At 41.0% G+C, this 27172-nt stretch overlaps 1 protein-coding gene across 10 annotated transcripts in view; it reads left to right on the top strand.

The window, feature by feature from the left end:
• MACF1 (microtubule actin crosslinking factor 1) overlaps positions 1-27172 on the top strand; it is a 404957-nt gene that overhangs the window by 153199 nt on the left and 224586 nt on the right. For all 10 annotated transcript variants that reach the window (XM_073007458.1, XM_073007449.1, XM_073007456.1 and 7 more), the window contains exons 3-5: positions 11472-11561; positions 15751-15828; positions 19078-19170. In XM_073007458.1, the coding sequence (XP_072863559.1) occupies positions 11472-11561; positions 15751-15828; positions 19078-19170 (261 nt within the window). The remainder of the gene's footprint in view (positions 1-11471; positions 11562-15750; positions 15829-19077; positions 19171-27172) is intronic.

The following is a 27172-nucleotide window of genomic DNA, read 5'->3' as shown; positions in this document are numbered from 1 at the left end:
CTTGTTCTTTCTGCTAACTATGCTGGCAGCTGATTCTTTCATACCTTGTCTCTAACAGTTGGAGGAACTGAATCAATCCTGCCTTGAGCTTGTCCCCTGAACTTTGTAGTTGAATTCCAGTGCTCTGGCTTCTTGCTGCCTGTCTGTCGCTGATGCTGCCTGTTGGACCTCTGCCTCAGTGCTGTGTGATGACAGGAGGCTCAGGGAGGGAGAAGCTAGAGGAACACATCATAGCATTGTTAGAAACTGGAGGCCAGCCAAAGCTTTACTTAAATCCTTGGCTATTTTTCATCTCTTCTCAGGCCCCCAGCCTTACAGTTTCAACAACATTTGCTTATCTTGGGATATTTCAGAGAGAGATTCACTGCTATTCAGAGTTATTGCTCTAAATTGGAATTATTTGAATTTTGGGCTGAGAATTAGGGATTGAGATTTGTTTTTTGCAACTCAAGCATCCTTTGCTTTGCTTCCCAAGTACACCCCAGATTAATGTCATCTTCGGCAGGTAGACCAACGTAAGGACAAAACCAACCAGGTGGCCTGGCATGGTGGTTCATGCCTGTAATCCCACCACTCTGGGAGACTGAGGGGGGTGGATCACTTGAGGTCAGGAGTTCAAGACCAGCCAGGCCAACATGGTGAAACCCCATCTCTACTAAAAATACAAAAATTAGCTGGGTGTGGTGGCTGGCGCCTGTAATCCCAGCTATTTTGGGAGGCTGAGGCAGGAGAGTCGATTGAACCCGGGAGGTGGAGGTTGCAGTGAGCTGAGATTGTGCCACTGCACTCCAGCATGGGTGACAGAGCAAGACTCTGTCTCAAATAAATAAATAAATAAAACCACAAACCAGGTCTCCCAACTTCTAGATTTAGTTGATCTTGAAATCTCTTGGATTCCCTGGTAACCTTTTGGGAAACAGCTTACTTTGGGATAAGCAAATTAATTATTCCTTATTGAGAACACTTCTGATCCAATCTTAAAAGAGATTTGTTAAAGATGTAAGCATCTGAAATAAACAACCTAATTTAGAATGTAAACATACATATATAAGAGTTCTGCTTATATACCAGAACCATCAAAAAGAGAAATCTAGGTTTCTAAATGAGGTCTTATTTAAATTATCTATGCTGTATCTCTGGGTGCTGGTAGCTGATTAAGTGTATTCCCCTAAAGAGAACATGAAAGTATGTATGAGCTCCTTAGGAGGGAGAAAAATGCTTTTCTGGTCAGTTCCTGTTGACTTCAGGGGTTAGTAGTTACAAAGGAAAAGCCCAATATTTAATCTAGCAGATAGAGCAGTTCTTTCCATTTTTGTATATGCAATCTAGAAGCCCCTGGCTTTCCTGGAATTTTAGATAAAATTTCCATATATACCAGCAAACGTTTTCAAATTTTTAGTGACACTGACAACCCTTCCCTTCTTCCTTCCCTCCTTCCTTCTTTCCTTCCTTCCTTCCTTCCTTCCCTCCCTCCTTCCCTTTCTCCCTCCCTCCTTCCTTCCTTCCTTCCTTCCTTCCTTCCATCTGTCCATCCGTCCGTCCATCCGTCTTTCTTTCTGTCTTTCTGTTTCAAGAGACAAGGTCTCCCTATGTTCCCTAGGCTGGTCTCAAACTCCTGTGCTCAAGGAATCTTCCTGCTTTGGCCTCCCCAAGTGCTAGGATTACAGGCGTGAGCCACCACACCTGGCCCACTTAAAATTTCTCTATTTCTGTTTGAGACTCTCTAGTTGAATACAGGGTAGCACTGATTCCAGGTATTCTCTCCTATACAGCCTCTGTTTTGGCCACATGAGTCAATTCACTGACTCCCTAATCACTGGGTGGAACTTCATACCTTTTTGCTTATTCATGTCTGTGGGAAATATCAGAATGAGACTGGCAGTGTAGTTTAAGAAACTGACAAAGTGTAGTGCTGGTTAGATGCTGAGGAAAGGAGTGTTGCCTTTGTTGCCTATGTGTGACTATATGATAGTGGTTTGTGGCTGTCTTTGCCTGGACCTGATTTTTTTAGGGCTTAATTTCACTCTAAATGCTTGTCAGGCCTACATTTGGGCCTACATTTGGACTTGGGCTTTACTCTGTATTTTCTATTCCCTATGCTTAAGTGCCTGCCTATGAAAGTAAAGCTACCTTTTGTGGATTTTATTTTATTTTTTTGAGACGGAGTTTTGCTCTTTGCCCAGGCTGGCGTGCAATGGCGCGATCTTGGCTCACTGCAACTTCTGCCACCCGGGTTCAAGCGATTCTCCTGCCTCAGCCTCCCAAGTAGCTGGGATTACAGGCATGTACCACCACGCCTGGCTAATTTTGTGTTTTTAGTAGAGATGGGGTTTCTTCATGTTGGTCAGGCTGGTCTTGAATTCCTGACCTCAGGTGATCCGCCCACCTTGGCCTCCCAAAGTGCTGGGATTACAGGCATGAACCACCGGGCCCAGCCTGTGGATTTTAGAATCATCCACATTCTTAGAGAAGCTGTTAATCCGTGTTGACCAGTACCACTGTTAGATTCCTTACAATTTAGGGAATTCTCAAAACAGAGATACGATAAAAATTCTTACATGCAAAGAACCTCACACTTTGTTCCCCTCCCACCCCCGCTCTCAAACAGGGATTCCCAGCTGCTACTTTTATTCCCTGCATTTAAGCATAGTTCTTTCCAGAGTAAAGAAGTCTAGGACAACTATAATCTTTTTTTTTTTTTTTTAGTGTTGGGCTTTTCCTTGAAGACAGATTTGGCCAATGAATCAATATGGGTTTCAGTTTTTACAGTTTGGAGATTTGCCATTCAGAAATCTTTCTGAAATTACTAGGCTCACTTTCCCTTTCCCTGTATCTTTTAATAAGTGTAGGAGAGAGTAAATAACATGCTTTTCTCTTTAAAACTTTCTCCTCTGACCTATATATTGCTCTTCAACATAGTCTGAGTCAAGGAAATTGGGCTGCTTACATTTCCTTTTAATTGTTTAGAGGAAAGGTTTCTAGATCAAGTTTTTGGCAGGTGTCAATACTATGAGGCCAGGCGCAGTGGCTCACACCTGTAATATCAGCACTTTGGGAGGCCAAGGTGGGCGGATCACTTGACGTCAGGTGTTCGAGACCAGCCTTACCGACATGGTGAAACCCCGTCTCTACTAAAAATGCAAAAATTAGCTGGGTGTGGTGACGCATGCCTATAATACCAGCTATTTGGGAGGCTGAGGCAAAAGAATTGCTTGAACCCGGGAGGCAGAGGTTTTAGTGAGCTGAGATCACACCACCGTACTCCAGCCTGGGTGACAGAGCGAGACTCAATCTCAAAAAAAAAAAAAAAAAAAAAAAGGATACTATGTGACAACCCTTGGTCTTTTTTGTGTATGTATGGATGTATGGTGGGGAGGAGGGTACTCTTATTATTTAAAATTGTTGATAATCTGTCGTTTTGACCCTCCAAGCATCATAGAAGCCTTGTTAGGGGAGTCAGGGGACAATGTTCTAGGCTCAGCTTTGATACTTTCCAGCTAAATGATCTTACACAAGTTATTTAGCTTCTCTAGGCAATGGTTTTCTCATCTGTAAACTAAAGGTATTAGAGTTCAGTAATCTTTAAAGTCCCTTTGAGCTCAGATTAGGATTCCAAGCACTGAAGTGTAATTTATTCCCTTTGTTAAAGCCACTCAGAAATTGAGGAAAGCTGTTTATTTTTTCATAGCTTTAAGTTAATCTTTAAAAAATGGAGGCCGGGTGCAGTGACTCATGCCTGTAATCCCAGCACTTTGGGAGGCTGAGGTGGGTGGATCACTTGAGGCAAGGAGTTCAAGACCAGCCTGGCCAACATGGCGAAACCTTGTCTCTATTAAAGATACAAAAAAATTAGCTGGGCATACCGGTGTGTGCCTTTAGTCCCAGCTACTCGGGAGGCTGAGGCAGGAGATTCACTTGAACCCAGGAGGCAGATATTGTAGTGAGCTGATATTGCACCACTGCACACCAGCCTGAGCAACAGAGTGAGACTCTGTCTCAAAAAAAAAAAAAAAAAAAAAAGGCAGACAGCAGAGCCCTCCTTGGCTTATTAATGCTTGGGCATTGGGGAGGATTGGACTTGGTCTCTCAAAATCTAATTTTTCACTAATTTTAAGAAATCACTTTATGGCTGGGTGTGATGGATCAAGCCTGTAATCCCAGCACTTCAGGAGGCTGAGGCTGGCAGCTTGAGGCCAGGAGTTCGAGACTAGCTTGGGCAACATGGCAAAACCCCATCTCTATAAAGAATAGAAAAATCTAGCCAGGCGTGGTTGTGTGTGCCTTGGGAGACTGAGGTGAGAGGATCACCTGAGCCCAGGAAGTCGAGGCTACAGTGAGCTGTGATCGTGCCACTGCACTGTAGCCTGGGCGATGGAAGTGAGACCCTATCTCCAAAAAAAAAAAAAAGAAACAAACAAACAAAAAAAAACTTTATGGCCAGGGACAGTGGCCCACACCTGTAATCCCAACACCTTGGGAGGCTGAGGTGAGAGGATCTATTGAGGCCAGGAGTTTGAGACCAGCCTGGGTAATGTACTGAGACACCATCTTGCCCCCGCAACCCCTGTCTCTATGAACATTCATTTACAAGTTTTTGTCTGGACATATATTTTCAGTTCTCTTTAATTACATACCTAGGTGCACAACTGGTGGATCATATGGTAACTTGTGTTTAACGTGTTAGTAACCATCACATTATCTTCTAAAGCAAGTGCACCGTTTTACATCTCCACCAGCAGTGGATGAGGGTTCTAGTTTCTCTGCATTTTTGCTAACGCTTATTAACTGTATTTTATAGTATAGACATCCTAGAGAGCGTGAATCACTGCAGTTTTGATTTATATTTTCCTTATGACTAATGATGTTGAACATCTTTTCAGGTGTTTATTAGCCATTTATATATCTTCGTTGGAGACATTTACTAATTTTGACAATGATTTTCTCAGAGTGTGCAAACAGGCAAGGTCCTGAATAATTGCAGTTTTTTACTCATTTATTGACAGAACATTATAATTATTTGTTAGAAAGAAGCATCCATATGGATGATTCTTGAACAGTCTTGTTTCAGTTGGGTGCTTTTAAAACTTTTTCTTTTTTTGAGACAGGATCTCACTCTGTTGCCCAGGCTGGAGTGCAGTGGTGTGATAATAGCTCCCTGCAGCTTCAGTCAGCTGGGCTCAAGCAACCCTCCCACCTTAGACTCCTGAATAGCTGGGACTATAGGCATGCACCACCACACCTGGCTAACTTGTAAAATTTTTTGTTGAGATGGAGTCTCACTGTGTTGCCCCAACTGGTCTCAAACTCCTGGGCTCAAATAATCTTCCCAAAGTGCTCAATAACATGCTTGAGCCACCGTACCTGGCCTTCTGAAATTTTGTTGCTTAGTTCACTGGTCATTTTCCTAAGAGATTTGTGGAAAACTTCACAGGCAAACTAGTATGAGCAGAAGAGATGAGGATTTTAGGATGAGATAGATCTGGATTTGATCAGCCTGGCAATTTAGTAGATGTGTGATTGGGGGATGTTAATTGAGCCCTCCAAATCCTATCTCTGTGTCTGAAAAATTCCTGACACAGAAGCACCCAGTAAATGTTAGCTAATTCTTTACCCTTCTTTAGGTAGAGCTGTGTCTAGTATGCTTTAGAAACAAACTGTTGTTTTCTGTTGTTGACAATTTTCCAGGCAAGGGAAAAAAAAAATCTCTTTGCATTCTCCTCTCCCATTACCTCTCTCTGTATCTCTTCAATAGCTCTATTTATTTTTTATTAAAAACTTTTTTTGCAGGGGACAGAGTCTCACTCTGTTGCCCAGGGCGGAGTGCAGTGGCACAATCTCGGCTCACTGCAACCTCTCCCTCCTGAGTTCAAGCAGTTCTCCTGTCTCAGCCTCCTGAGTAGCTAGAATGTAAGGAGTGCCTCACCATACCCGGCTAAGTTTTGTATTTTTATTTATTTATTTTTTGAGATGGAGTCGTGCACTGTAGCCCAAATTGGAGTGCAGTGTCATGATCTCGGCTCGATGCAACCTCTGCCTCTCAGGTTCAAGTGATTTTCCTGTCTTAGCCTCCTAAGTAGCTGGGATTACAGGTGCCCACCACCACACCCAGCTAATTTTTTGTATTTTTAGTAGAGACAGGGTTTCACTATGTTGGCCAGGCCGATCTCCAACTCCTGACCTCATGATCTACCCCCCTTGGCCGCCCAAAGTGCTAGGAGTACAGATGTGAGCCACCACACCCGGCCAATATTTTTTTTTTTTTTTTTTTGAGACCGAGTCTCACTCTGTTGCCCAGGCTGAAGTGCAGTGGCGCCATCTTGGCTCACTGCCACCTGCGCCTCCTGGGTTCAAGTGAATTCTCCTACCTCAGCCTCCCCAATAGCTAGGATTATAGGCGCATGCCACCACACCCAGCTAATTTTTGTATTTTTAGTAGAGACAAGGTTTTGCCATATTCGCCAGGCTGGTCTCAAACTCCTGACCTCAGGTGATCCATCCGCCTCCACTTCCCAAAGTGCTGGAATTACAGGCATGAGCCACCACGTCCTGCCAATTTTTGTATTTTTAGTAGAGAGGGGGTTTCACCTTGTTGGTCAGGGTGGTCTCCAACTCCTGATCTCAGGTGATCTACCTGCCTCGACCTCCCAAAGTGATGGGATAATAGGGATGAGCCACTGTGCCTGGCCAATAGTTTTATTTTTATAGTTATTTGGTTACTGTAGTCAGACAAAGATTGAGAAGGCATAATAAGCTAGTTCTCATCTAAATTTCTTATAATATATACAAGTTTTGCTATCACAGGTATAACACATAATCAAAATTTTGAGAAAGAGACATTAGGGCCTTAGTGTGAAATTAACTTTACATTTCAAGTTGCCTCCTTTGTCTTTTCAGTACTCTGTGGTGTTTAATATCTGTTGATAAGATGACCTCACTTGGTCCTCAAGACCAACTGCAATTTGTTTATTATTATTATTATTATTTTTGAGGTGGAGTCTTGCTCTGTTGCCCAGGCTGGAATGCAGTGGTGTGATCCTGGCTCGCTGCAACCTCCGCCTGTGCGATTCTCATGCCTCAGCCTCCTGAGTAGCTGGGACTACAGGCATGTGCCACCATGCACAACTTTTTTGTATTTTTAGTGGAGACGGGGTTTTGTCATGTTGGCCAGGCTTGTCTCAAACTCCCAACCTCAGGTAATCTCCCAGCCTCGGCCTCCCAAACTGCGCCTAGCAACCACAATTTATTTAAATATTTATTCAGGCTGGGAGTGGTAGCTCACGCCTGTAATCTCAACACTTTGGGAGGCTGAAGTGGGAGGATTGTTTGTGGCCAGGAGTTTGAGACCAGCCTGGGCAACATGGCAAGACTGTGTCTCAATCAGTCAATCAATATTTATTCATTTATTTATTTATTCGTTCAATGTGCTCACCTGATTTTTATTCCCTATGTTCAGATCTTATCTATCAAAAATAAATCCCTCATTTAACTTAGTTGTCCCTTCTCTTCTTAATCCTTAATGTCAAGTATGTAATATTTTCTGACTTTTTAAAAAACCTACCATTAATTATAATCTGATTTTCACTCTACTACTCTCTTGAGAAATAGTCTCACAAAAGCACTTTATTTGTAGGAAAGTTAAAAAACTTTCTTAGTCCTTATCCTCCTTGACTTCCGCTGTAGTATTTGATACCGGTGATCATTCCTATCTTGATTACACTTCTCACATTTTTGCTTACCTCTTTCACTGTTACTGTTTTGTTTTGTCTTTTTCTTCTGTCCTTTGTTGATTGCTTTTCCATCTCCTGCCTTCTAATTTTGGCTATTCCCTAAGGCTCAGTCCTTAGCACTCTGCTCTTCTATCTTACTCCTAATCCAGAAAGCCCGTTTCCCGTGTCTTTAGCTAGCACCTCTGTGCATGTGACATCTAAACTTAAGTTCTCAGCTGATCCAAACTGAATTCTGGTATTTCCAGCTGCTTCAAGAACATTTCCATTTGCAACTCCTTTGCTGCCATTTTAAATTCAACATATTTAAAATTGAATTTGTCAAATCCACTGCCTTTTTAACAAACCTCATGACCTACCTATTTCTGTTAATGGTGCACTACTGTTGTTCCACACTACAAGCTTGAAACCTTGGATCTATTTGAGGGAGGGGTTTTTGCTTTTGTTTTTGAGACAAAGTTTCACTCTTATTGCCCAGGCTGGAGTACAGTGGTGTGATCTTGGCTCACTGCAACCTCTGCCTCCTGGGTTCAAGCGATTCTCCTGCCTCAGCCTTCTGAGTAGCTGGGATTACAGGCGCCCATGACCACACCCAGCTAGTTTTTTGTATTTTTGGTAGAGACGGGGTTTCACCATGTTGGCCAGACTGGTCTCGAACTCCTGACCTCAGGTGATCCACCTGCCTCCGCCTCCCAGAGTGCTGAGATTACAGGTGTGAGAGGGAGGGGTTTTGAAATCTTGGAGCCCCTGGTGTGCTAGAGCCAGCTTATGGACTCATGAGAGCCAAATGTTAAATTTTCAGCAATTTTGTGAGCTGGTTGCTAAACACAGCTTCTTTTTTTTTTTTTTTTTTGAGACTGAGTCTTGCTCTGTTGCCCAAGCTGGAGTGCAGTGGCGTGATCTTGGCTCACTGCAACCTCTGCCTCTGAGGTTCAAGGGATTCTCCTGTCTCAGCCTCCTGAGTAGCTGGGATTACAGGCACATACCACCATGCCCGGCTAATTTTTGCATTTTTAGTAGAGATGGGGTTTCACCATGTTGGCCAGGCTGGTCTCGAACTCTTGACCTCAGGTGATCCTCCCGCCTCAGCCTCCCAAAGTGCTGGGATTACAAATGTGAGCCACTGTGCCCAGCCACAGCTATTATTAAAAATTAAACTATGTAAACATACAATTAAATAAATTATATTTAAAATAAACATAAATTCTCAAAGCTGTTCATTTCATAATTATTTTGCTGCATGTTAGTATTGTCTGTGCTCTTGAGGTTATGTCTGTTGTGTCTCTGTGATGGAAATACTATACATAATGGTGTGCTACTGTACATTTCTTCCCAACATTGCATTTAGTGATATTATATTAGTAGCTTGAAATTGGTTGTATTGGGAATATTTACATCATGGAAATCAGCAAATTCTACAACTCTGAGTTAGATGTCTTGTTTTGTTTATTGTTTAGACTTAGTGATGAAGAAAATGTTAATATTGCAGATTAAACTTACAAGAGTGGGCCGGGCGCAGTGGCTTACGCCTGTAATCCCAGCACTTTGGGAGGCCGAGGCAGGCGGATCACGAGGTCAGGAGATTGAGGCCAACATGGTGAAACCCCATCTGTACTAAAAATACAAAACTTAGCTGGGTGTGGTGGTGCGCACCTGTAATCCCAGCTACTCAGGAGGTTGAGGCAGGAGAATCACTTGAACCCAGAAGGCAGAGGTTGCAGTGAGCCGAGATTGTGCCACTGCACTCCAGCCTAGTGACAGACCAAGACTCCGTCTCAAAAAATATATATATTCTTTCAGTTTTTAAAACTATGTTCCAGTTCATCATGAACCATCTTCCCCAGTTGTATAATGTACCTGTCACCTTCTTATTTCTTTACACACATACAAATAAACACACATACCTTGCATATGTCCATCTCTGTGCCTAGTCTTATGTGGTTTTTCCATCTTCTTTCTACTAAAACATTTGCTAATTCTCCAAGTCCTATTTCTTCAAGGAAGTCTTTGCAGATGTTTCCATTCTTTATCTTGTCCAGTTTCCATTCTTATCCTACTTTGTTTCTTTTTCCTTTTTTTCCTTTTTTATTTTTTGGAGACAGGGTTAAAAAAGAAACCCCTCATTACAAAAGGGTCTTGGTTTGTCACTCAGGCTTGAGTGCACTAGTGCGATGATACCTCACTGCAGCCTTGAGCCTTGAATTCCTGGGCTCAAGCAGTCCTCCTGCCCTAGCCTCCCAAAGCACTGGTATTACAGGTGTGAACCACTGCACCTGGCCTCCCCCTCTACTTTCAGAGCTACTTTGAATATTATTATTGGAAAGGACTTTAGTTTTCCACTCAAATGTAAAAATCTCCAAATCCCAGCCTCTACTCAAAAAATTATAGTAACCGAAATTCTACTACTTCTGAAAGTAGCCCTTTCTAATGGTGTCTGGAAAATTAATATATTAAAAATCAGTCTTCCTTATGATTTCTGCAAGCCTTCCCATTCTGTGTTGTGAACTCACCTTTTTTTTTTTTTTGAGACAGGGTCTTGTTCTGTCGCCTATGCTGGAGTATAGCTCACTGTGATCATAGCTCACTGCAGCCTTGATTTCCTGGGCTCAAGTAATCCTCCCACCTCAGCTTCCTGAGTAGCTGGGACCATAGGCAGAAACCACCATGCCTGGCCTTTTTTTTTTTTGTAGAGAAGCGGTCTCCCCACGTTGCCTAGGCTGATCTTGAACTGCTAGGCTCGTCTCAAACTCCTAGGGTCGAGGGATCCTCCTGCCTTGGCCTCCTAACGTACTGGGATTGCAGGCACAAGCCACTGCACCTGGCAATGAGTATCACTTAATGAAGTTCTTACTAGACTGGGACTGAATCAGAAATCCGATTGCCACTTAACTTATAGCTAAGTGACCATAACATCTCAGAACCTTAGCTTCCTTCGTTTCTTTTACTTCACAAGGTAGTTGTTTGGATTAAATAAATAAAATGAGATGATGGCTGATTATAAAGCATAGTAATCAGACCAAACTGAGGCCAGTTTTTCCACTTGGTGACCTCGGGCAAGTTACTTAACCTCTTTGTGCCTTATTTCCGCACGTGTAAAATAGAAATGATAATAATACTTACCTTAGAGATGTGAGAGATGGATAACATATTAAACATTTAGTACCGTGTTTGGTATTAACCATATTTTCTCCCAAAGTGAGATCTGTTTTTCCATAGTTTCAATTTTAAAGTTAATTCAAATTTCCCACAAAGAAAATTATTCTCAAATTCACTATTAGAAACATTTGGTAAGAGCAGGGTTAAATTAGAAGTACACCCCAGGAAACATTGGGTACCTAGCATTTAGTTTCTTTTGCAGCACTCTGGAGGGCTTTTCTGCCTCTGGCTGGACTCATCTACCCATCATTTGCCATGCTATTACATTTTGGCTAATAGTAATTCCTGAGGAGTCTCAGGATAATTAAGACTCCTCATCTTCTTGTCCAAACTTTCTACGACATTGTTGCATGTTGGTTAGAGTGTGTAATAGATCTGGAATCAATTTTAAAAACACACACATTTCTGGTAAAGTATTATCATTTCACATGTATTTTACTCCAATCTGAAGCTTTCTGAATTTTATTATTTAATTGTTCTTCCACTTTTAAATTCTTTAATTTGTGTTTACCTAGAACCAGAGATTTTTATGTGGATAGTATAATAATTCAATATCAAATAAAAATCTGTCTGTTTCACTCTCATTCACAGGTCCGCAAGCACATCAATGATCTTTATGAAGATCTGCGGGATGGCCATAACCTGATCTCTCTGTTGGAGGTCCTCTCAGGCATCAAACTGGTGAGCTTCTCCTAATGAATGACCTCATATGGTAGCCCCACAAATGACATATTTGTCCATCTCGTTGAGTGTGAGGGCAGCAGCCATCACTGCTTCATCTATTAGGTGGGAGGAAGAAGTAGAAGGAAATGTTAGTGGACTTTATTTCTAATTCAGAATTTACAAATTATATCATTTAAATTGATGTATTGTATGTTCTTATTTCTTGATGAAGTGAGGAATTAGTTATATTCCTTTTTATATCTGCATATTTTTGCATTACTTTTTCTTTATTTTCTAGATACTAATATTTCAGAAACAGTAGATTCATGTTTAAAGGTTTTTTTAAATTAGGTATATTTTTCTTCCTAGAGCTCTAGTCTGTAGAGATGCCTCTCATTTTCCAATCTATTATGAATTTTTTAAATTTTATGTATTCATAAAATTTAGCTAAAGATATGAAGTTTACATTTAAAAGCCCAGGTGTTTGAAGTTATTTTTTTCCAAATCATCTCACTTTCTCCCTTCTGTGATTCATTGAGTCTCACAGATTTGGAGAGCTGCCAAAGTTGTTGTCTGAGCGTAGCCCTGGATATAGAACATCTGGGCTCCTTGAATAATTAATATGCCTGCTTCTTCCCAAAATGTTTTAACATTGATTATGGGAAACACCTACATATCTGAGGGCAAATCCTGTCTGAGCTTCTTGTCTTGCCAAATGATAGTTCTTCTACTTGCTTTCAGGGATGGAAATCACCCACTTGTAGGCCTACTGTTTTCTATATTTGAGCCTAATGGGAGCAGGTGATTCCATGTGGTTCATATTCTTTCTCTCATGCCATAGACAACATAATTTTCATTTAGAAAAGTCCAGGGTTGAATACTGGAAATATCTGTGGAGAAATAGAGAACTGAAGAGATGTATAGCTCAAGTAGTCTGTGAAGACCAGCCCGCTTCCTGCCTTTCTTAGTCATTGTTGGTTGTGTTTAAGTAACAGAATTTGGCACATTTGGTTTTACTGCTTAAGTGATATTCAGCTCCTTCTAGGACTGGGGCTTGGCTTCCCCTGGGCCCTTTGTTTTGGTTTTGTATCTTTTTTTTGCCTTGCAGTAGAATTAATTATATATTTTTTAATGGCCTAAAATTGACAGAAGCTTTTATTAGCATAGCCGGCACATTTAATTTCTAGTTCTTGCTCTCTGGCTCACATTTAGAAATCTAATAAGTAATCAGAATTTTACTTGCATTGTGCTGGACTTTATTCTTCACCACTCACAAAGTTATATTTTGGGCAATGTGTCTGGTACATTTAATGAATTTGTAATGATTTGCTATTGAAAAGTGATCTCCTTTGGTTGTATTGCTTATGTAATAAGTTGAAACTACTTCAATCTAATTTCCTAACCTTTGAAAACCTTTAGGTGTTTGTGGAGATACTGATAAGATATCATCTCTTCACCAAAAAAACCATCCAGATATCTCTCTGACAGTTATTCTCACCATGTTTTTTCCCATAGTTGACTTAGAAAAGCAGAGAGGGTAGGAGGCCAAGGAGAATTGAAGATGTGTTTCATCATAAGAAGTGTTCAATGTAACCATCTGCTCTGATTTTGATTTAGTTTTATATCTTTTTCAGAGGTGGGAGGGTATTTTCATATTTGTTTTTCCTTTTTTTTTAAATGTTGCATTCATTTCCTTTCCATCTTTTTGTTGTGAATTTCTTGTTCCTCTGTTGTGTCTTTGCCTTGGTTGGTGGCCAAAGGAGCCAGCAGGGCTGAAGACCCTCCGTCTGGTGAGCATGCCCTCCTGGCGCCATACAAACAACGAGGAGCAGGAGGAGGAAGATGATGATGATGTAGTAGGTCCTCCTGGGGATGCCAGCATCCCAGCTGGCACTGCTGGCACTGCAGGGCCATCAGAGAGTCTGAGGTTCTCAAGGTCTCCAAGTAGTTCAGTTTTACCATTTGCCACCTTCTCATTTCACCTGGGAATTTGGGTCCCAAAGAAAGTAGTTAAAATTAATTGTGCCTTTTGTCACTGTTAGATGCTTGTGGACTGGGAATTGTTTTTCTTAGCTGAGAAGGGTTGGCACAAAAAGAATAATGGTTTTTGGAGGTGTCAAGTTCCCTTCTGACCTGGAGATCCATAGGTTTCTGGTGGCCTTGTTGTGTTTTCTGAGTCCAGATTGCAGAATTGTGGAAAATTTAGTTGACAGCATGACAATTAATTGCTCACAGCTCCACAGTCCAGACTAACTGGTACTCTCCGCCTCTCTGGCCTCTAGGTTCTCATCATACACCCTGTCATTTGTTTTCAAAACAGCCTGTTTGCAAACTCACTGCATGGAGATACTCTGGCTTTGCTCAATAATGTCTAGTTGCTATAGAGGACAGAGATTTAACTTGCATGTTCTTAGGGTATTTATTTTTGGTGGGGGGTACATATGAGTAAAGATTAGATTATAAGAGGAGTACGTTCTGCCTGCAGGTCCTAAATTATAGTCCAAAATCTTTTTCCAGAAACAAGAATTAGGCAATATCCTCATTCTCTGTCCTCTTAAAATCATTTTTAAAATACCTTTTGTCTCCCTTCTCATTGCCTTAGAATCTTCCATTTTACAGGCACTATTATCTTCTAGCCATATTCACAATTAGTTTAGCTGAAATGACTGAGAAAAGGTTCTTACTAAAAATATTTTTCTTAAACCTTTGACTGAAGAAGTTATCCTGTGCCCAGAGAGGCCTTGACATCTCTGTGTACAGATTCTCCTATTTGAGAAGTGTTGCTTAGAAGTGTTGGAGAGTGCCCAGAAGATGCTTCCATCTTTATCTCTCCGTGTTTAGGCTACTTTTTGCCCATTTTAATTTGGAGCAATGTTTTTCTCTGTGTAGACACCCGCAACAGAGCTACCTTATATTTTATCAGCCTTTAATTAGTGCCAATTTGACACTTACAAAAAAGTGGATATAACATAGTGAGAGTGATATTTCAGTCCAAATTTTAGTAAAATAAAAGCAACATTAGAAAGTAAGCAGAAGAAAATGTTCTAGGGGTAGATATCCCTTTCTGCGATACTCAGTAGGCAAAGAGACTGCATTCACTTTCCGACTGGTAATAGTTGAGCCTTGGACAGGGTACCAGAGGCACTGGATAGAGATGGGCTTCTCTCCAATGGGTTGTATGACGTCTGGGATTGAGTGACTGGCATAGTAATTATGTTGACAGCCCTACACCATCAAAGTTTTGTTTGCTCTGGGTATTTCATGCTGAGGTAAAGGGTGCCCTTCAGTGACAGCTATGTTCCTGGGAAACTGGTTACTTCCTAATTTTTGCCTCCCATTTTGGATTTTTTCACTTGTTTCTTGAGCATATGTAACTTCTCATTTCCTATGGTTAAAAATCAGCTACCTGGTTTTTTTTTTTTTTTTTTTTTTTTTTTTTTGAGGTAGAGTCTCACTCCATCTCCCAGGCTGGAGTACAGTACATGATCTTGGCTCACTGCAACTTCGACCTCCTGGGTTTAAGCGATTCTTGTGCTTCAGCCTCCCAAGTAGCTGGGATTACAGGCATGTGCCACCATGCCCGGCTAATTTTTGAGGAGCCAATGAAGAGATGGGGTTTCACCACGTTGGCCAGGCTTGTCTCGAACTCCTGGGCTCAAGCAGTCCTCTTGCCTCAGCCTCCCAAAGTGTTGGGATTATAGGTGTGAGCCACTGCACTTGGCCAAAAATTGGCTATCTTGAGCTCCTTTTGCCATGTTTGTAATAAGGCTGACTCCATCTACTACTGTGCAATATGTAATTAGGACACTCCACCCTGTTTCTACGATAGCATTTAACTGTGATTTTAGGAGCCGTAGAGCCAAAGTCTGTTCCCATTAACCTCACATCCAGAATCGAGTTCTGCCACATGTGGCTGCAGATGAACCTGAACAGAAGCTGTGGCATTGATTCAGCATTAGTGGTCAAACAGTATTCTGTGTTTGTGAGATGCGTAGTGGTACACAAGGCATTTTGGGGACCTCAGAGAGCCTGGTCGAAACACGTACAGGCCTGGTCTTAGGGGGTGCTTTATGTAATGCTCCCACGCCTGGCTTCTACTGTGAGGAATTCTTGTGTGGTCCTTTAGTCCTTGAAATAAAAGAGAAAGGGTCTGTATGGTTAAATTGTGTAGCCAGAGTTAACATCCCTTTTGTTTGCTTGTTTGCAGCCCCGGGAGAAGGGCAGGATGCGTTTTCATAGGCTGCAGAATGTGCAGATTGCCCTGGACTTCCTAAAGCAGCGACAGGTAAGACCATCACATGCCTTCCCCATTCTTCCAGGCTGTGTTGGCATTGGGGCCCTATTTAGAGATGTTTTTAGTGCCCCTTGTAAGCTCTCAGTAAATGCTAAATCTGATTGACCCAGTTCTGAGTCTTAACTTGCTAGCGAGCAATTGTATTCTGGTTAGAGAAATCATTCAGTACTCCTTACACAGAATTTGTGACCTCCTTGAGAGGAAGAATGTTCACAGAGAAGAACATGATGATAAAGATGGAATTTTGTGGACCCACTTTAGGTGGGGGTCAAAATGAAGATGAAAAATAAACTAGAAAAGAGATGGAAAAGAGGTGTAGCATCCAGGAAGAGAGAGGACCAAATTGGTATATCACAGTGAAAATGAGATAAGGGGGTGGTGTGGATTGTTGAATGCCACATCAGATCTGAGAAAAAGTCTAAGTTGTTAAGCATTGATAACTTAAGTGAGCAGTTTAATACAGGAGAAAGATATTTAGAGTATAGTAGACCTAGATACATGAAGGGAGAAATAAGTTTTTCCTTCCGTAGATGAGGAAGACAACAACCCATTTTTAGACATAGGAAGAGGAGCCAATGAAGAGAGTAAGATTGAAAATGAGCATGAGGAGGAGTATTAGTAGTCATAGAACGTTTCACCAAGAAGATACCTTAACATTATACTAGTCCAGTTTCTTCTTATAGATAAAGAGACTGAGACCCGGACAGGTAAATGACCTGTCTCAAATCACAAGTCAGAGCAAAGCTGGGACTTTAACTCAGGCCTTCTGACATGCAGTTTAGTGCACCTTCCACTATCCATGCTGCTTCCTATACAGCACCCTTCCTCCTTTGCTTCCTAACTGAGGGAACCAAATCCAGGGATTGATGGATGAGAAGCAGAGCACAACTGGTGTGGCCATCTTTGAAAAAGAAAAGAAAAACATCTCTTCTTCTGAGAGACAAGGAGAATGACAGAGGGAGGGGTGAAGATACAGAGACGGTTTGTGGTAGAAAGAAGATGGATGAGGGAGTCAAAGAGTTCATCTGCTTAGAGTGAGCCGTATGGAAAATATTTGGGATATCTAGGGTTGCCAAGCAACAACAGGGTCAACATGACATTAAATGGTATGCATATTTTTGGAGTCAGTTCATTTTTGTCACTCTTATCAGTAATTCTTATTAACTTAGAAAATTCTGTTTGCTGTCATAACAATTTACTTCTGATATAACATTTCTTACTTTGTTGTTGTTTCTCTGTTTGCTCCAATGCATTGTAGGCTCTGTGAGGATGGGGAATAAGATTTTAACATTTTACCTTCATCTATCATAATGAATGGTCCTCAATTGGCACTTAATAAATATTTGCTGAAATAAATTGATAAATGAAAGGTGGTAGGAGAAGTGGAGGTTGCTGAAATGTTTAGGGTACTGGGAGAAAGCAGCATTGAAATGCGTGTGTGTGGAGCTAGAGGAAAAGGGTGGGGGCCTTACTGGGCAGGGTTTATGAGAAGAATTGATTAGCTAGAAGTCTAAATCAGGACAAAAAGTGACTTTGGTTACTATGATAGAATGAAAACGTGGCCAAGTAAGAACATTGGATTCAAAGAAGGGCAGGGAGATTACTAGAGCAGTTCTTGATAATGGGAAAGTCCAAGATGTAGCTGTGCAGATGGCCAAGGTAGGGAAAAATAAAAGTCATCAGAATTCAAAAGGCAGGCAATTTGTGCAGATAGGGTAACATTTGGGACATCAATATAAATGCTAAATTTCCAGGAAAGGTGGTAGATGATGAGGCAGGAAAAGAGAATAGGTGCTAGGTACTGAGGTCATTGAGAAAAGGTTAGCAGAGATTAGAAGGTGGTTTGGCTAAAGTTTGTAGACTTCACAATGAAAGGGGAAAGCTGACAGAGGTAGGACTGAGGAATGTGGACTTGGCTGGTACTGGTAACCCACCAACTGTCGACTGTTGGTGACTAGGAAAACTGAATTCTTGGGGAGGGGACAGGTTTTCCCACTTCCACTCCGCTCCCACCTTATAGAAGAGGAGACCAAGATACAGAAAAGGGAAAGAACTTGCCCAGATGAATGTCATTGTAAGGGAGAAATGAGGCTTCCATTTGAGAAGGTCCTTTTGAGACACACAAGTTTCAGTTCAATAGAAGAGATAAAGGGAGGACAGCTGAAGGAGACTGTGTCACAGGACTCTGAAGGTATGATAGAGGAGGCTAACAGAGGTGAAGTAGAAGTAGGGTGGTTTGCCCAGGACACTCCCAGTTTTAAAGTTCCACATCCCAGGAAATTCCTCAGTTCCCAGCACACTGGGGCAGTAAGTCAGCCTGGGGAGAGGGTGTGTCAGGGCACATTGTGTTGTGGGGATGAGATTTTAGGAGTAAAGCAGGTGCTGCGGGAGGCATGGCAGTGTGGATATCTGTGACAAAGATGGGATAATGGAGGTGAGAGCAGGCCAAAGACTGGTGAGAGAAGAGAGGCATCTCTCTTTTCTGTCTTTCTCTCTCAGAACCTTAAAAAAAAAAAAAAAAAAAAAAAAAAAGCAAAAAAGAAAGAGAAATCTTGGACCTGATGGCAATAAAAAAGTGACCCACAATACCTTGTGCTTGTGAGGTTGCTTTTCTGGTGAGAATGCAAAATGGTATAGCCACGCTGATGACTTCTTATAAAGCTAATAATATATCATATTACCCAGCAATCCCACTCCTAGGAATATACCCTAAAGAAATTACTATGCTCACACAAAAACCTGCACATGAATATTCATAATTGCCAAAAACTAGAAATAGTTCACATACCCTTCAGTGGATGAATGGGTGAACAAAGAGTAGCATATCTCTATAATGGAATACTACTCAGCGATCAAAAGGAGCAAACTGTTGATTCATGCAACAACTTGGATAGGGATCTCAAGGGCATTATGCTGAGAGAAATAAAAAGTCTGTTTCAAAATGTTGCATGCTGCACTCTGGAAAAAGCAAAACAAGGGATCAGGATCAGATCAGTGGTTGTCAGGAATTAGGGGTGAGAGTTGGGTTTAACTACAAGGAGGGGGCCAGCACAAGGGACCTTTTTGGGGTGATGAAAGTGTTTTGTGGTGGTAGTTGCATGAATCTATACATGTGTTAAAACTCATAGAACTGTACACCAAAAAAGAAATCAGTTTAACTATAAATTAATAATGAAATGATGCAAAAATTTAATCAAAACAAAAAGTCCTCTCTGAGTCTTGCTTTTGTTTCTTTTTCAGGTGAAACTAGTGAATATTCGCAATGATGACATCACAGATGGCAACCCCAAGTTGACCCTAGGTCTGATCTGGACCATTATTTTGCATTTCCAGGTAGGGGATGTGAAGTTTGGGATTCCTGCTGCTTGATTTGGACATGGCCTAGAAAGTTGCACTGCCTTGCACAGACAGCATTGAGCCTTCCTTCTCTCAATATGGCAGTGAACAAAGGTGGATGGGAGTTGGAAAGGAAAGTTAAGATTGGTCTGGAGACAAGCTGTTGTATCGTAAACCCAGAACTTCCTAATTATTTGCTTAATGAAATGGAGGGATTTTTTTTTACCCATTTGTGGTTTGGCCCTGTCCTCAGCAGTCTGATTATTAGAGGTCTGTTTGCTCAGCTGAATCAAAATGAGGCTCTTGAAGGACTCAGAATATGAGGGTTGAGAAAAGCTGTTGGTGTTGATGCTTTAGAAGGGTGGAGTGAAGGTTCATAATCCTGCTCTAATGTAGACCTTTCCTCATCTCATAACCTTTAAACAAGCCTCGTTAATTATAATACTTTAGTATCTGGGTTTGTATGTGTGCTGGCAAGCACAACCTTGCAGCAGCCATCACAGCCAAGAGCATCTTGAATGTTCACATGGTCACATGGCCTTCCTCTTCCTAAGAAGGCAAATCCTTTTTAGATCTGAATTACTCTTGGAAAAGTACAGCCCTATTTTTATAAAAAGGCTGTTCTTTTACATCCCTTTTAGGTCAACCAAACAAAGCTATTTCTCAGATAGCTCTCTGATACTCAGTTGCTGCACATGAGGCTGATGGATTAGAGGGAGCATTTCTTCAGCTAGTGGGAAGAGAAGGCAGGGTCTGACTCCAGGGATGAGGCCAAGGTGACGTTCTAGCTGGGGAGTTGGCGCTACCTGCTGGTTAAAGATAGAACAACAGGTGTCCCTGAATTCCTGAGAGAAAAAGCTGAGTGCTTAGCTTGTTTCTTGAGGCTCTAGTTTGGAACCAATGCTGGCAGTCACCAGCATGGATAGGGCTAGGATTGTGTGGTGGTAACATGTATTTTTGTGGAACCACAGAGTATCCTCAGGCAAGCTTTGGGCATGGGGATAACCAGGAACATGAACTTGGCAGGTGTGCCTTGGCAGAATGGGAAACTTTGTTGAGCTTTCATGGAGGACTACAGTTATCCCTTTGGAACTCTTCTGAACAGAGGAGTTTTTAGAGAAATTTGTTTGTTTTTTGGCCACAAACCTGCCCTCACTGTGGGTGCCCAATGTTAGTCTCATAGATGTGAGGTAAGGAGAATTTATTCACTGTCTCTATTCACCCCAGCTACTACAACTAAATTAATTTCTTCTTCTTCTTTTTTTTTTTTTTTTTTTTTGACGGAGTTTCACTCTTCTTGCCCAGGCTGGAGTACAATGATGTGTTCTTGGCTCGCTGCAACCTCCACCTCCCAGGTTCAAGCTATTCTCCTGCCTCAGCCTCCCAAGTAGCTGGGATTACAGGCACCTGCCAACACGCCCAGCTAATTTATGCGTTTTTAGTAGAGATGGAGTTTCACCATGTTGGCCAGGCTGGTCTCGAACTCCTGACCTCAGGTGATCCACCTGCCTCGGTCTCCCAAAGTGCTAGGATTATAGGCGTGAGCCACTGCACCAGGCCATAACAAATATTTAAATAGGAAAAAACATTTTGTTTTGCTCTTGTTGCCCGGGCTGGAGTGCAATGGCACAGTCTCCATTCACTGCAACCTCCGCTTCTTGGGTTCAAGCGATTCTCCTGCCTCAGTCTTCTGAGTAGCTAGGATTACAGGCATGCGCCACTACACCCGACTAATTTTGTATTTTTAGTAGAGATGGGGTTTCTCCATGTTGGTCAGGCTGGTCTTAAACTCCCGACCTCAGGTGATCCACCCCCCTCAGCCTCCCAAAGTGCTGGAATTACAGGCATGAGCCACCGCGCCTGGCCAGAAAAAACATTTCTTTGAAGCATTTAAAAATTTTATTTCTATTTACTAGTTTTCAGAATAATTAGTTGGTTCCCTAAGATTCTCCAAAGGTGACCAATAATAGTTTCTTTGTTCACCATCATTTTTTTAAATACCACTGTGACTCATGGATTTTTAAACAGACTTAATGTTGTTCCAATCAAATACAGTTACTCTTCTTCTTAATAAAATCAAATAGCTCCATCTTTGGCTGGAGAGAGGCTTTCACATTGACTCTGACTCCTTTGGCATGACCACAGTGGTCTTTGATAATTTCCTTTGGTCTTTGATAATTTCCTTTATTTCTTGTGTGATGAGGTGTTCCAGACTCTTTTTTTATATTTTCTGTCCCAGGCCTGAAATTCTCAATTTCTCCTAAGAACTGGTTCTTTATTTATTGACCACAGTCTGAATGCTCCTAGGTTGCCCATTATTTCTTTCTTTCTTTCCTTTTTTTTTTTTTGAGGCAGAGTTTTGCTCTTGTTGCCCAGGCTGGAGTGCAATGATGCCATCTTGGCTTACCGAAACCTCTGCCTCCCGGGTTCAACCGATTCTCCTGCCTCAGCCTCCCAAGTAGCTGGGATTACAGGTGTGTGCCACCACGCTCAGCTAATTTTTTTATTATTGGTAGAGACAGGGTTTCACCATGTTGGCCAGGCTGGTCTCAAACTCCTGACCTCAGGTGATCCACCTGCCTCGGCTTCTTGAAGTGCTTGGATTACAGGCGTGAGCCACGACACCCGGCCAGTTGCCTATTATTTCTAGGCTTTTTCTATGGACAGAGCTAGGCAATACTTGTATTATCTCTAAACAACAACAATAACAAGAAACCAACCAAACAAACAGAAAAAGCCCATGAATTTGTGCTGATATTTCGAGTTCAAATTTAGGATTTCAGGGTTTTATTTAACTTATTTGACTTTATATTTCTATCTTTTTTTTTCTTATACTGAAAATCTTGACCTTAACAGTAATGTTGTTACCTACTCTTTTCCTACACACACAGAGATCTGTAAAGTCATATGTATTACTTGTAATATATTTGAATCCAAGTAACAATGTGAATGTTATTGTTAGCAGTATGATTACTTAGAATTTTATTATTGCATTGCCGTTCTTTTTGTCCTTAGTGTATATTTTCTAAGGACGTGCAAATAATTATATTTTATTTTATTATTTTGAAAAAGTAGATGGGGGTCTCACTATATTGCCCAGGCTAATCTTGAATTCCTGGGCTCAAGTCATCCTCCTGCCTCAGCCTCCTAAAGTGCTGGAATTATAGGCATGAGCCACTGGGCCCAGCCACAAATTACTATATTTTAAAGTCACTTGAAATAATTTCTCTCTGTTGTTGTTAAGCCAGAAATTCAATACACAATTAAGGTTCATTTGTTTTTATTTGCTTTCAGTTCTGGGGGGTTGCTTTTTTCCTTTCAATTTTACCTTACATTATGTAGATCATTTACATTGTTCCAAAGGGAAATTTTAAAAAGTTAAATACAAATTGTGTTCAGAGAAGTCTAACTTCCATCTCTGCTCCCTCCATTCTGTATCTTCCCTTTCTCAGTAGTTAGCTAAATGTTTTAAAACACCTTTTTGGTTATAATTTCTATTGTTTGTTTATTTTAGGAAAATGCTCTCATTAAAAACAACTTTACTGAGGTGTAACTTATATACCATCAAATCAACTTATTTTCCTTGTGTAATTTAATGATTTTTATGAGTTGTACAACCATCACCATAATCTAGTTTGGGGACATTTTCATCATCCAAATAAGATCCTTCTTGTTCATTTACAGTTATTGCCCATTTTCGTCACCAGCCTCAGGCAGCTACTAACTTATTTTCTATCTTAATAGATTCACCTATTCTGGACATTTCATATAAATGGAATCCTATGATAGATGGTCTTTTGTATCTGGCTTTTTTCACTTAGCATAATATTTTTTGGTTCATCCATGTTGTGGCACGTATCAGTACTTCATTCTTTTTTATTGCTGAATATTCTGTTGTATGGATATGTCATGTATTTTGTTTAAATATTAAGTCAGTTGATAAACATTTGAGTGGTTTTCACTTTTTCACTATTATAAATAAACTCGATATATATTCATACCATACCAATCTATGTGGGTTTATGTTTTCATTTCTCTTGTGTATACATGTATATACCTAGGAATGAGATTTCTTGATTGTACAGTAAGCATGTTTAACTTTTAAAGAAACTGCCAAATTGTCTTCCAAAATGGTGCATCATTTTACATTCCTACCAGCAATGTATGTGGTTTCCTGTGTCTTCACATCCTCACCAGTATTTATTGTCTGTTTTAGATTATAGCCATCACAGTGAGTATGAAATTGTATCTCTTTGTGGTTTTAGTTTGCAGGAAAATGTATTATTTAATTGAATTCCACAAACATTGACTGGGAATCAGTTATGAGCAAGGTCTTGGGTAGAGTCTACAGAAGATACACGGCTGAGTGCAGTGGCTCACACCTGTAATCCCAGCTCTTCGGGAGGCCTAGGTGGGCAGATCACTTGAGGTCAGGAGTTCAAGATCAGCCTGGCCAACATGGTGAAACCCCATCTCTACTAAAAATACAAAAATTAACCAGGTATGGTGGCACACGCCTGTAGTCCCACCTACTCAGGAGGCTGCAAAACATGAGAATCACTTGAACCCGGGAGGTGCAGGCTGCAGTGAGCCGAGATTGTGCCACTGTACTCCAGCCTGGGCTACACAAGACTCCATCTCAAAAAAAAAAAAAAAAAAAAAGTCTACTACAGAAGGTACAAAATTGAACTATATGTGGACTATCTAGTTGAACCTTTATTATTTAGGAGAGTGGGAACAGACAGACAGACCATAAAATAACTTGACAGAGGTTTAGAGAATGAGAGAGGTATGGGTTAGGATGATGGGACACAGTATGAACTCAACAGTGGGCAGCAGTTACCAGTAACAACTTATTATAATTATTAATTGACTTTATAATTTCCAGGGCTTTTGACAGAGTCCACTGTTCTTTTTCCTGTTACCAATTTTACAGAAAGGTAATAGCAGCTTTGGCCTAGTCTGTCTTCTGCATGCATATTGGCTACCTGCTTCTCTGTTATTTCAGCACAGCCAAATGCCTATTTATTTGTCTTCTTGTAGGTGGGAGCACTACTCCCAGAATATTTTCTCAGTTTTAACTATGAATTCCTTTCCTTTGCCGTCCTGAGGGCTTGGTTTTTGCCTATATTAGCTAAGTGTTCCAGTGTGTGGGGAAAGGGTCTCTGCTTGTAAAGCTTTTGATTGACTGATGAAGGATCATGTGGAGTGCCCCCACCCCACACCCCCGGCCTTGTCTTGCATCAGATTTGGCATGGTATGTCTCTTGCTAGTTTATCTGTCATTGTAGTTTTCTAGTCTTTTGTAATTGAACATCTATTGGCTGTTCTCACCAAGAACGTGTGCTGTGTAAAGCCAAATGGAAATTAATAGTAGAACTGCTACATGTTAGGGAATCAGCAACATTGTTATTACAGTCCGTCTCTGTTACTGGTGTTAATGAAGTAGAATAATGATGTACATGTAGACATGGGTGGTAGTTTTCACCTCACGGGAATATTCAGTTGAAGGAGAAGGGAGAGGCTGGATCCAGATTAAAGATTTGCAACTGCTGATGAGGCTGGTAATATCGATAACTTAATGCAGAGGTTTATGGTTTCTAAAATGCTTTAACACTTTTTTTTTATGTGCTAAATGGTAGAGGTTCTTTTTAATTTTAATTTGAGTTTTTAGTTTTGAAAATCTCAAATACTTGGAAGAGTATATAACAGATCCTTATGTGTGTAACTAGTTGCCTTCAGAATTTAACAGGTGTTAATTTTGTTGTATTTGCTTCAGGGTTTTTTTTCTTTCTTCCTCTTTAAAGCAATAAAACATCTCAGATACATTCAACTTTCTTGCCCTCTCTGCTCCTCAGGTAAATATTATCCTGAAGTTGATGTGTATCATTCCCATACATGCTTTTGTACATTTACAGCAGATGAGGTATTCATAAACAATATGTACTGTTGCTTGTATGTCTTTATATTTGACACACATAGTATCTTTGGTATATCCTTTTTTCTTTTTTTTTTTTTTTTGAGACGGAGTCTCACTCTGTCGCCCAGGCTGGAGTGCAGTGGTGTGATCTCAGCTCACTGCAAGCTCCGCCTCCTGAGTTCATGCCATTCTCCTGCCTCAGTCTCCCAAGTAGCTGGGACTACAGGCACCCGCCACTTGCCTGGCTAATTTTTTATATTTTCAGTAGAGATGGGGTTTCACCGTGTTAGCCAGGATCTCGATCTTCTGACCTCGTGATCCACCTGCCTTGGCCTCCCAAAGTGCTGGGATTACAGGTGTGAGCCACTGTGCCCGGCCTTCCCCTTTTTTCTTAAACTTTGTTTTTGAAGTTTATCTGTATTAATAAAGGGAGACCTGGTTTGTTCTTTTTTTTTTTTTTCTTGAGACAAAATTTTTCTGTTGTTGTCCAGGCTGGAGTGCAGTGGCGTGATCTCAGCTCACTGCAACGTCTGCCTGCCAGGTTCAGGTGATTCTCCTGCCTTAGCCTCCTGAGTAGGTGGGATTACAGGCATGTGCCACCACACCCAGCTAATTTTTGTATTTTTAGTAGAGACAGGGTTTTGCCATTTTGGCCAGGCTGGTCTGAAACTCCTGACGTCAGGTGATCCACCTGCCTTGGTCTCCCAAAGTGCTGTGATTACAGGCATGAGCCCCTGTGCCCAGCCTGATTTGTTCATTTTAACTAATTTAATGTAATGTAAGTAGTGACCCCTGTAGCTGTGTAACACATCTATTATTTGTAATATATTGTTTAATTGTGTGAATAAAACATTCATTGCCACAGCGAACATCTGTGCATATGCATCCTTGTGCATATAGCAAAGAGGGTTTTGGGATTGATAACTGGACTGAAATTGCTGGGTTACATACTTTCCTTCAATTTGCGTATATTTTGCCAAATTGCTCTCAAAGGTACTGTATGACTTACAGTATTGTATTGGGTAACGTTTACTACTATTTGACATATTACATGTTTACTTGTTTATTTGCTGCCTGGATGCCCATTGTAAGCTTAACAATGGCAGGGATTTTTGTCTCTTTTGTTCTTTTCTTTGCCTGGCATAGAATAGGCAGTCAGTAAATGTTTATTAAGTGAATGGATTATTTCATGGATTTGATCTTCTCAAAGCTTTGGAGTAGGTAGACCAGATAAATAGGCTGTAATGCCTGTTTTCTTATGCCCATTTCTCAGATAAGGAAACTGAAACACAGAGACCAACTGACTTTTTTGGGTTACACACCCAGATACGATTTCTCGTCTTTTGGCTTTGTCCAAGCTTGTTTTAAGGTATGTGTTAAGATTTATAGTTCATCTAAAAGATACTATAAATTCTTTGTACTCAGAATCTGACAAAACTAGTTTTCCAACCCTCAAATGTTTGTTAAATACTAGTGTATGCCTGGCATTTTGAAATTTTCAAAAAACAGGGAGGTCTTAGCTGGCTAGACTTGAGGTTTACATTTTTGTGCACTTCATGGCACTTGGTGCTTGGCATATAGTTGAGGCACCGCTTGTGTTTATGGAATGAATGAATGAGTTCTTTTGCTTTGGAGTCTTTCACTCTGGCTGTCTCTGTGGGAGACCTGTGGGCAGTAAAGAGTTATCTAGAAAATGCCAAAGGAGAAGGCATAAAGAATGTATAGGCCTCAAAGTGTGCTTTCCTAGAAGGCAGCGGGTCTTGTGTTAAGAGACCAGGGTAGAAGAGAAAAGGTCTTGGGGAAAGTTCTTGTAATCAGAGTTAACTTAGTTGAAAATATATCTAATACACATACTGAAAACTATAGTTTAGCCTATCTTAAACGTACTGTGAACACTTATATTAGCTTACCATTGAGCATTTGGCCAAAATCATGTAACACAAAGCCTGTTTGATAGTAAAGTGTTGACTAGCTCATGTAATTTATTGAATGCTGTACTGAAAGTGAAAAACAGAATGGTTCTATGAGTACTTGAAGTACAGTTTCTACTGAATGCATATGGATTTCTCTCACCATTGGA

Source organism: Chlorocebus sabaeus, chromosome 20 (assembly GCF_047675955.1).
Source record: "Chlorocebus sabaeus isolate Y175 chromosome 20, mChlSab1.0.hap1, whole genome shotgun sequence".
Classification (NCBI taxonomy): domain Eukaryota; kingdom Metazoa; phylum Chordata; class Mammalia; order Primates; family Cercopithecidae; genus Chlorocebus; species Chlorocebus sabaeus.
Note: the sequence above shows the minus strand (reverse complement) of the source record. Positions and strands in the feature narration are given on the sequence as shown.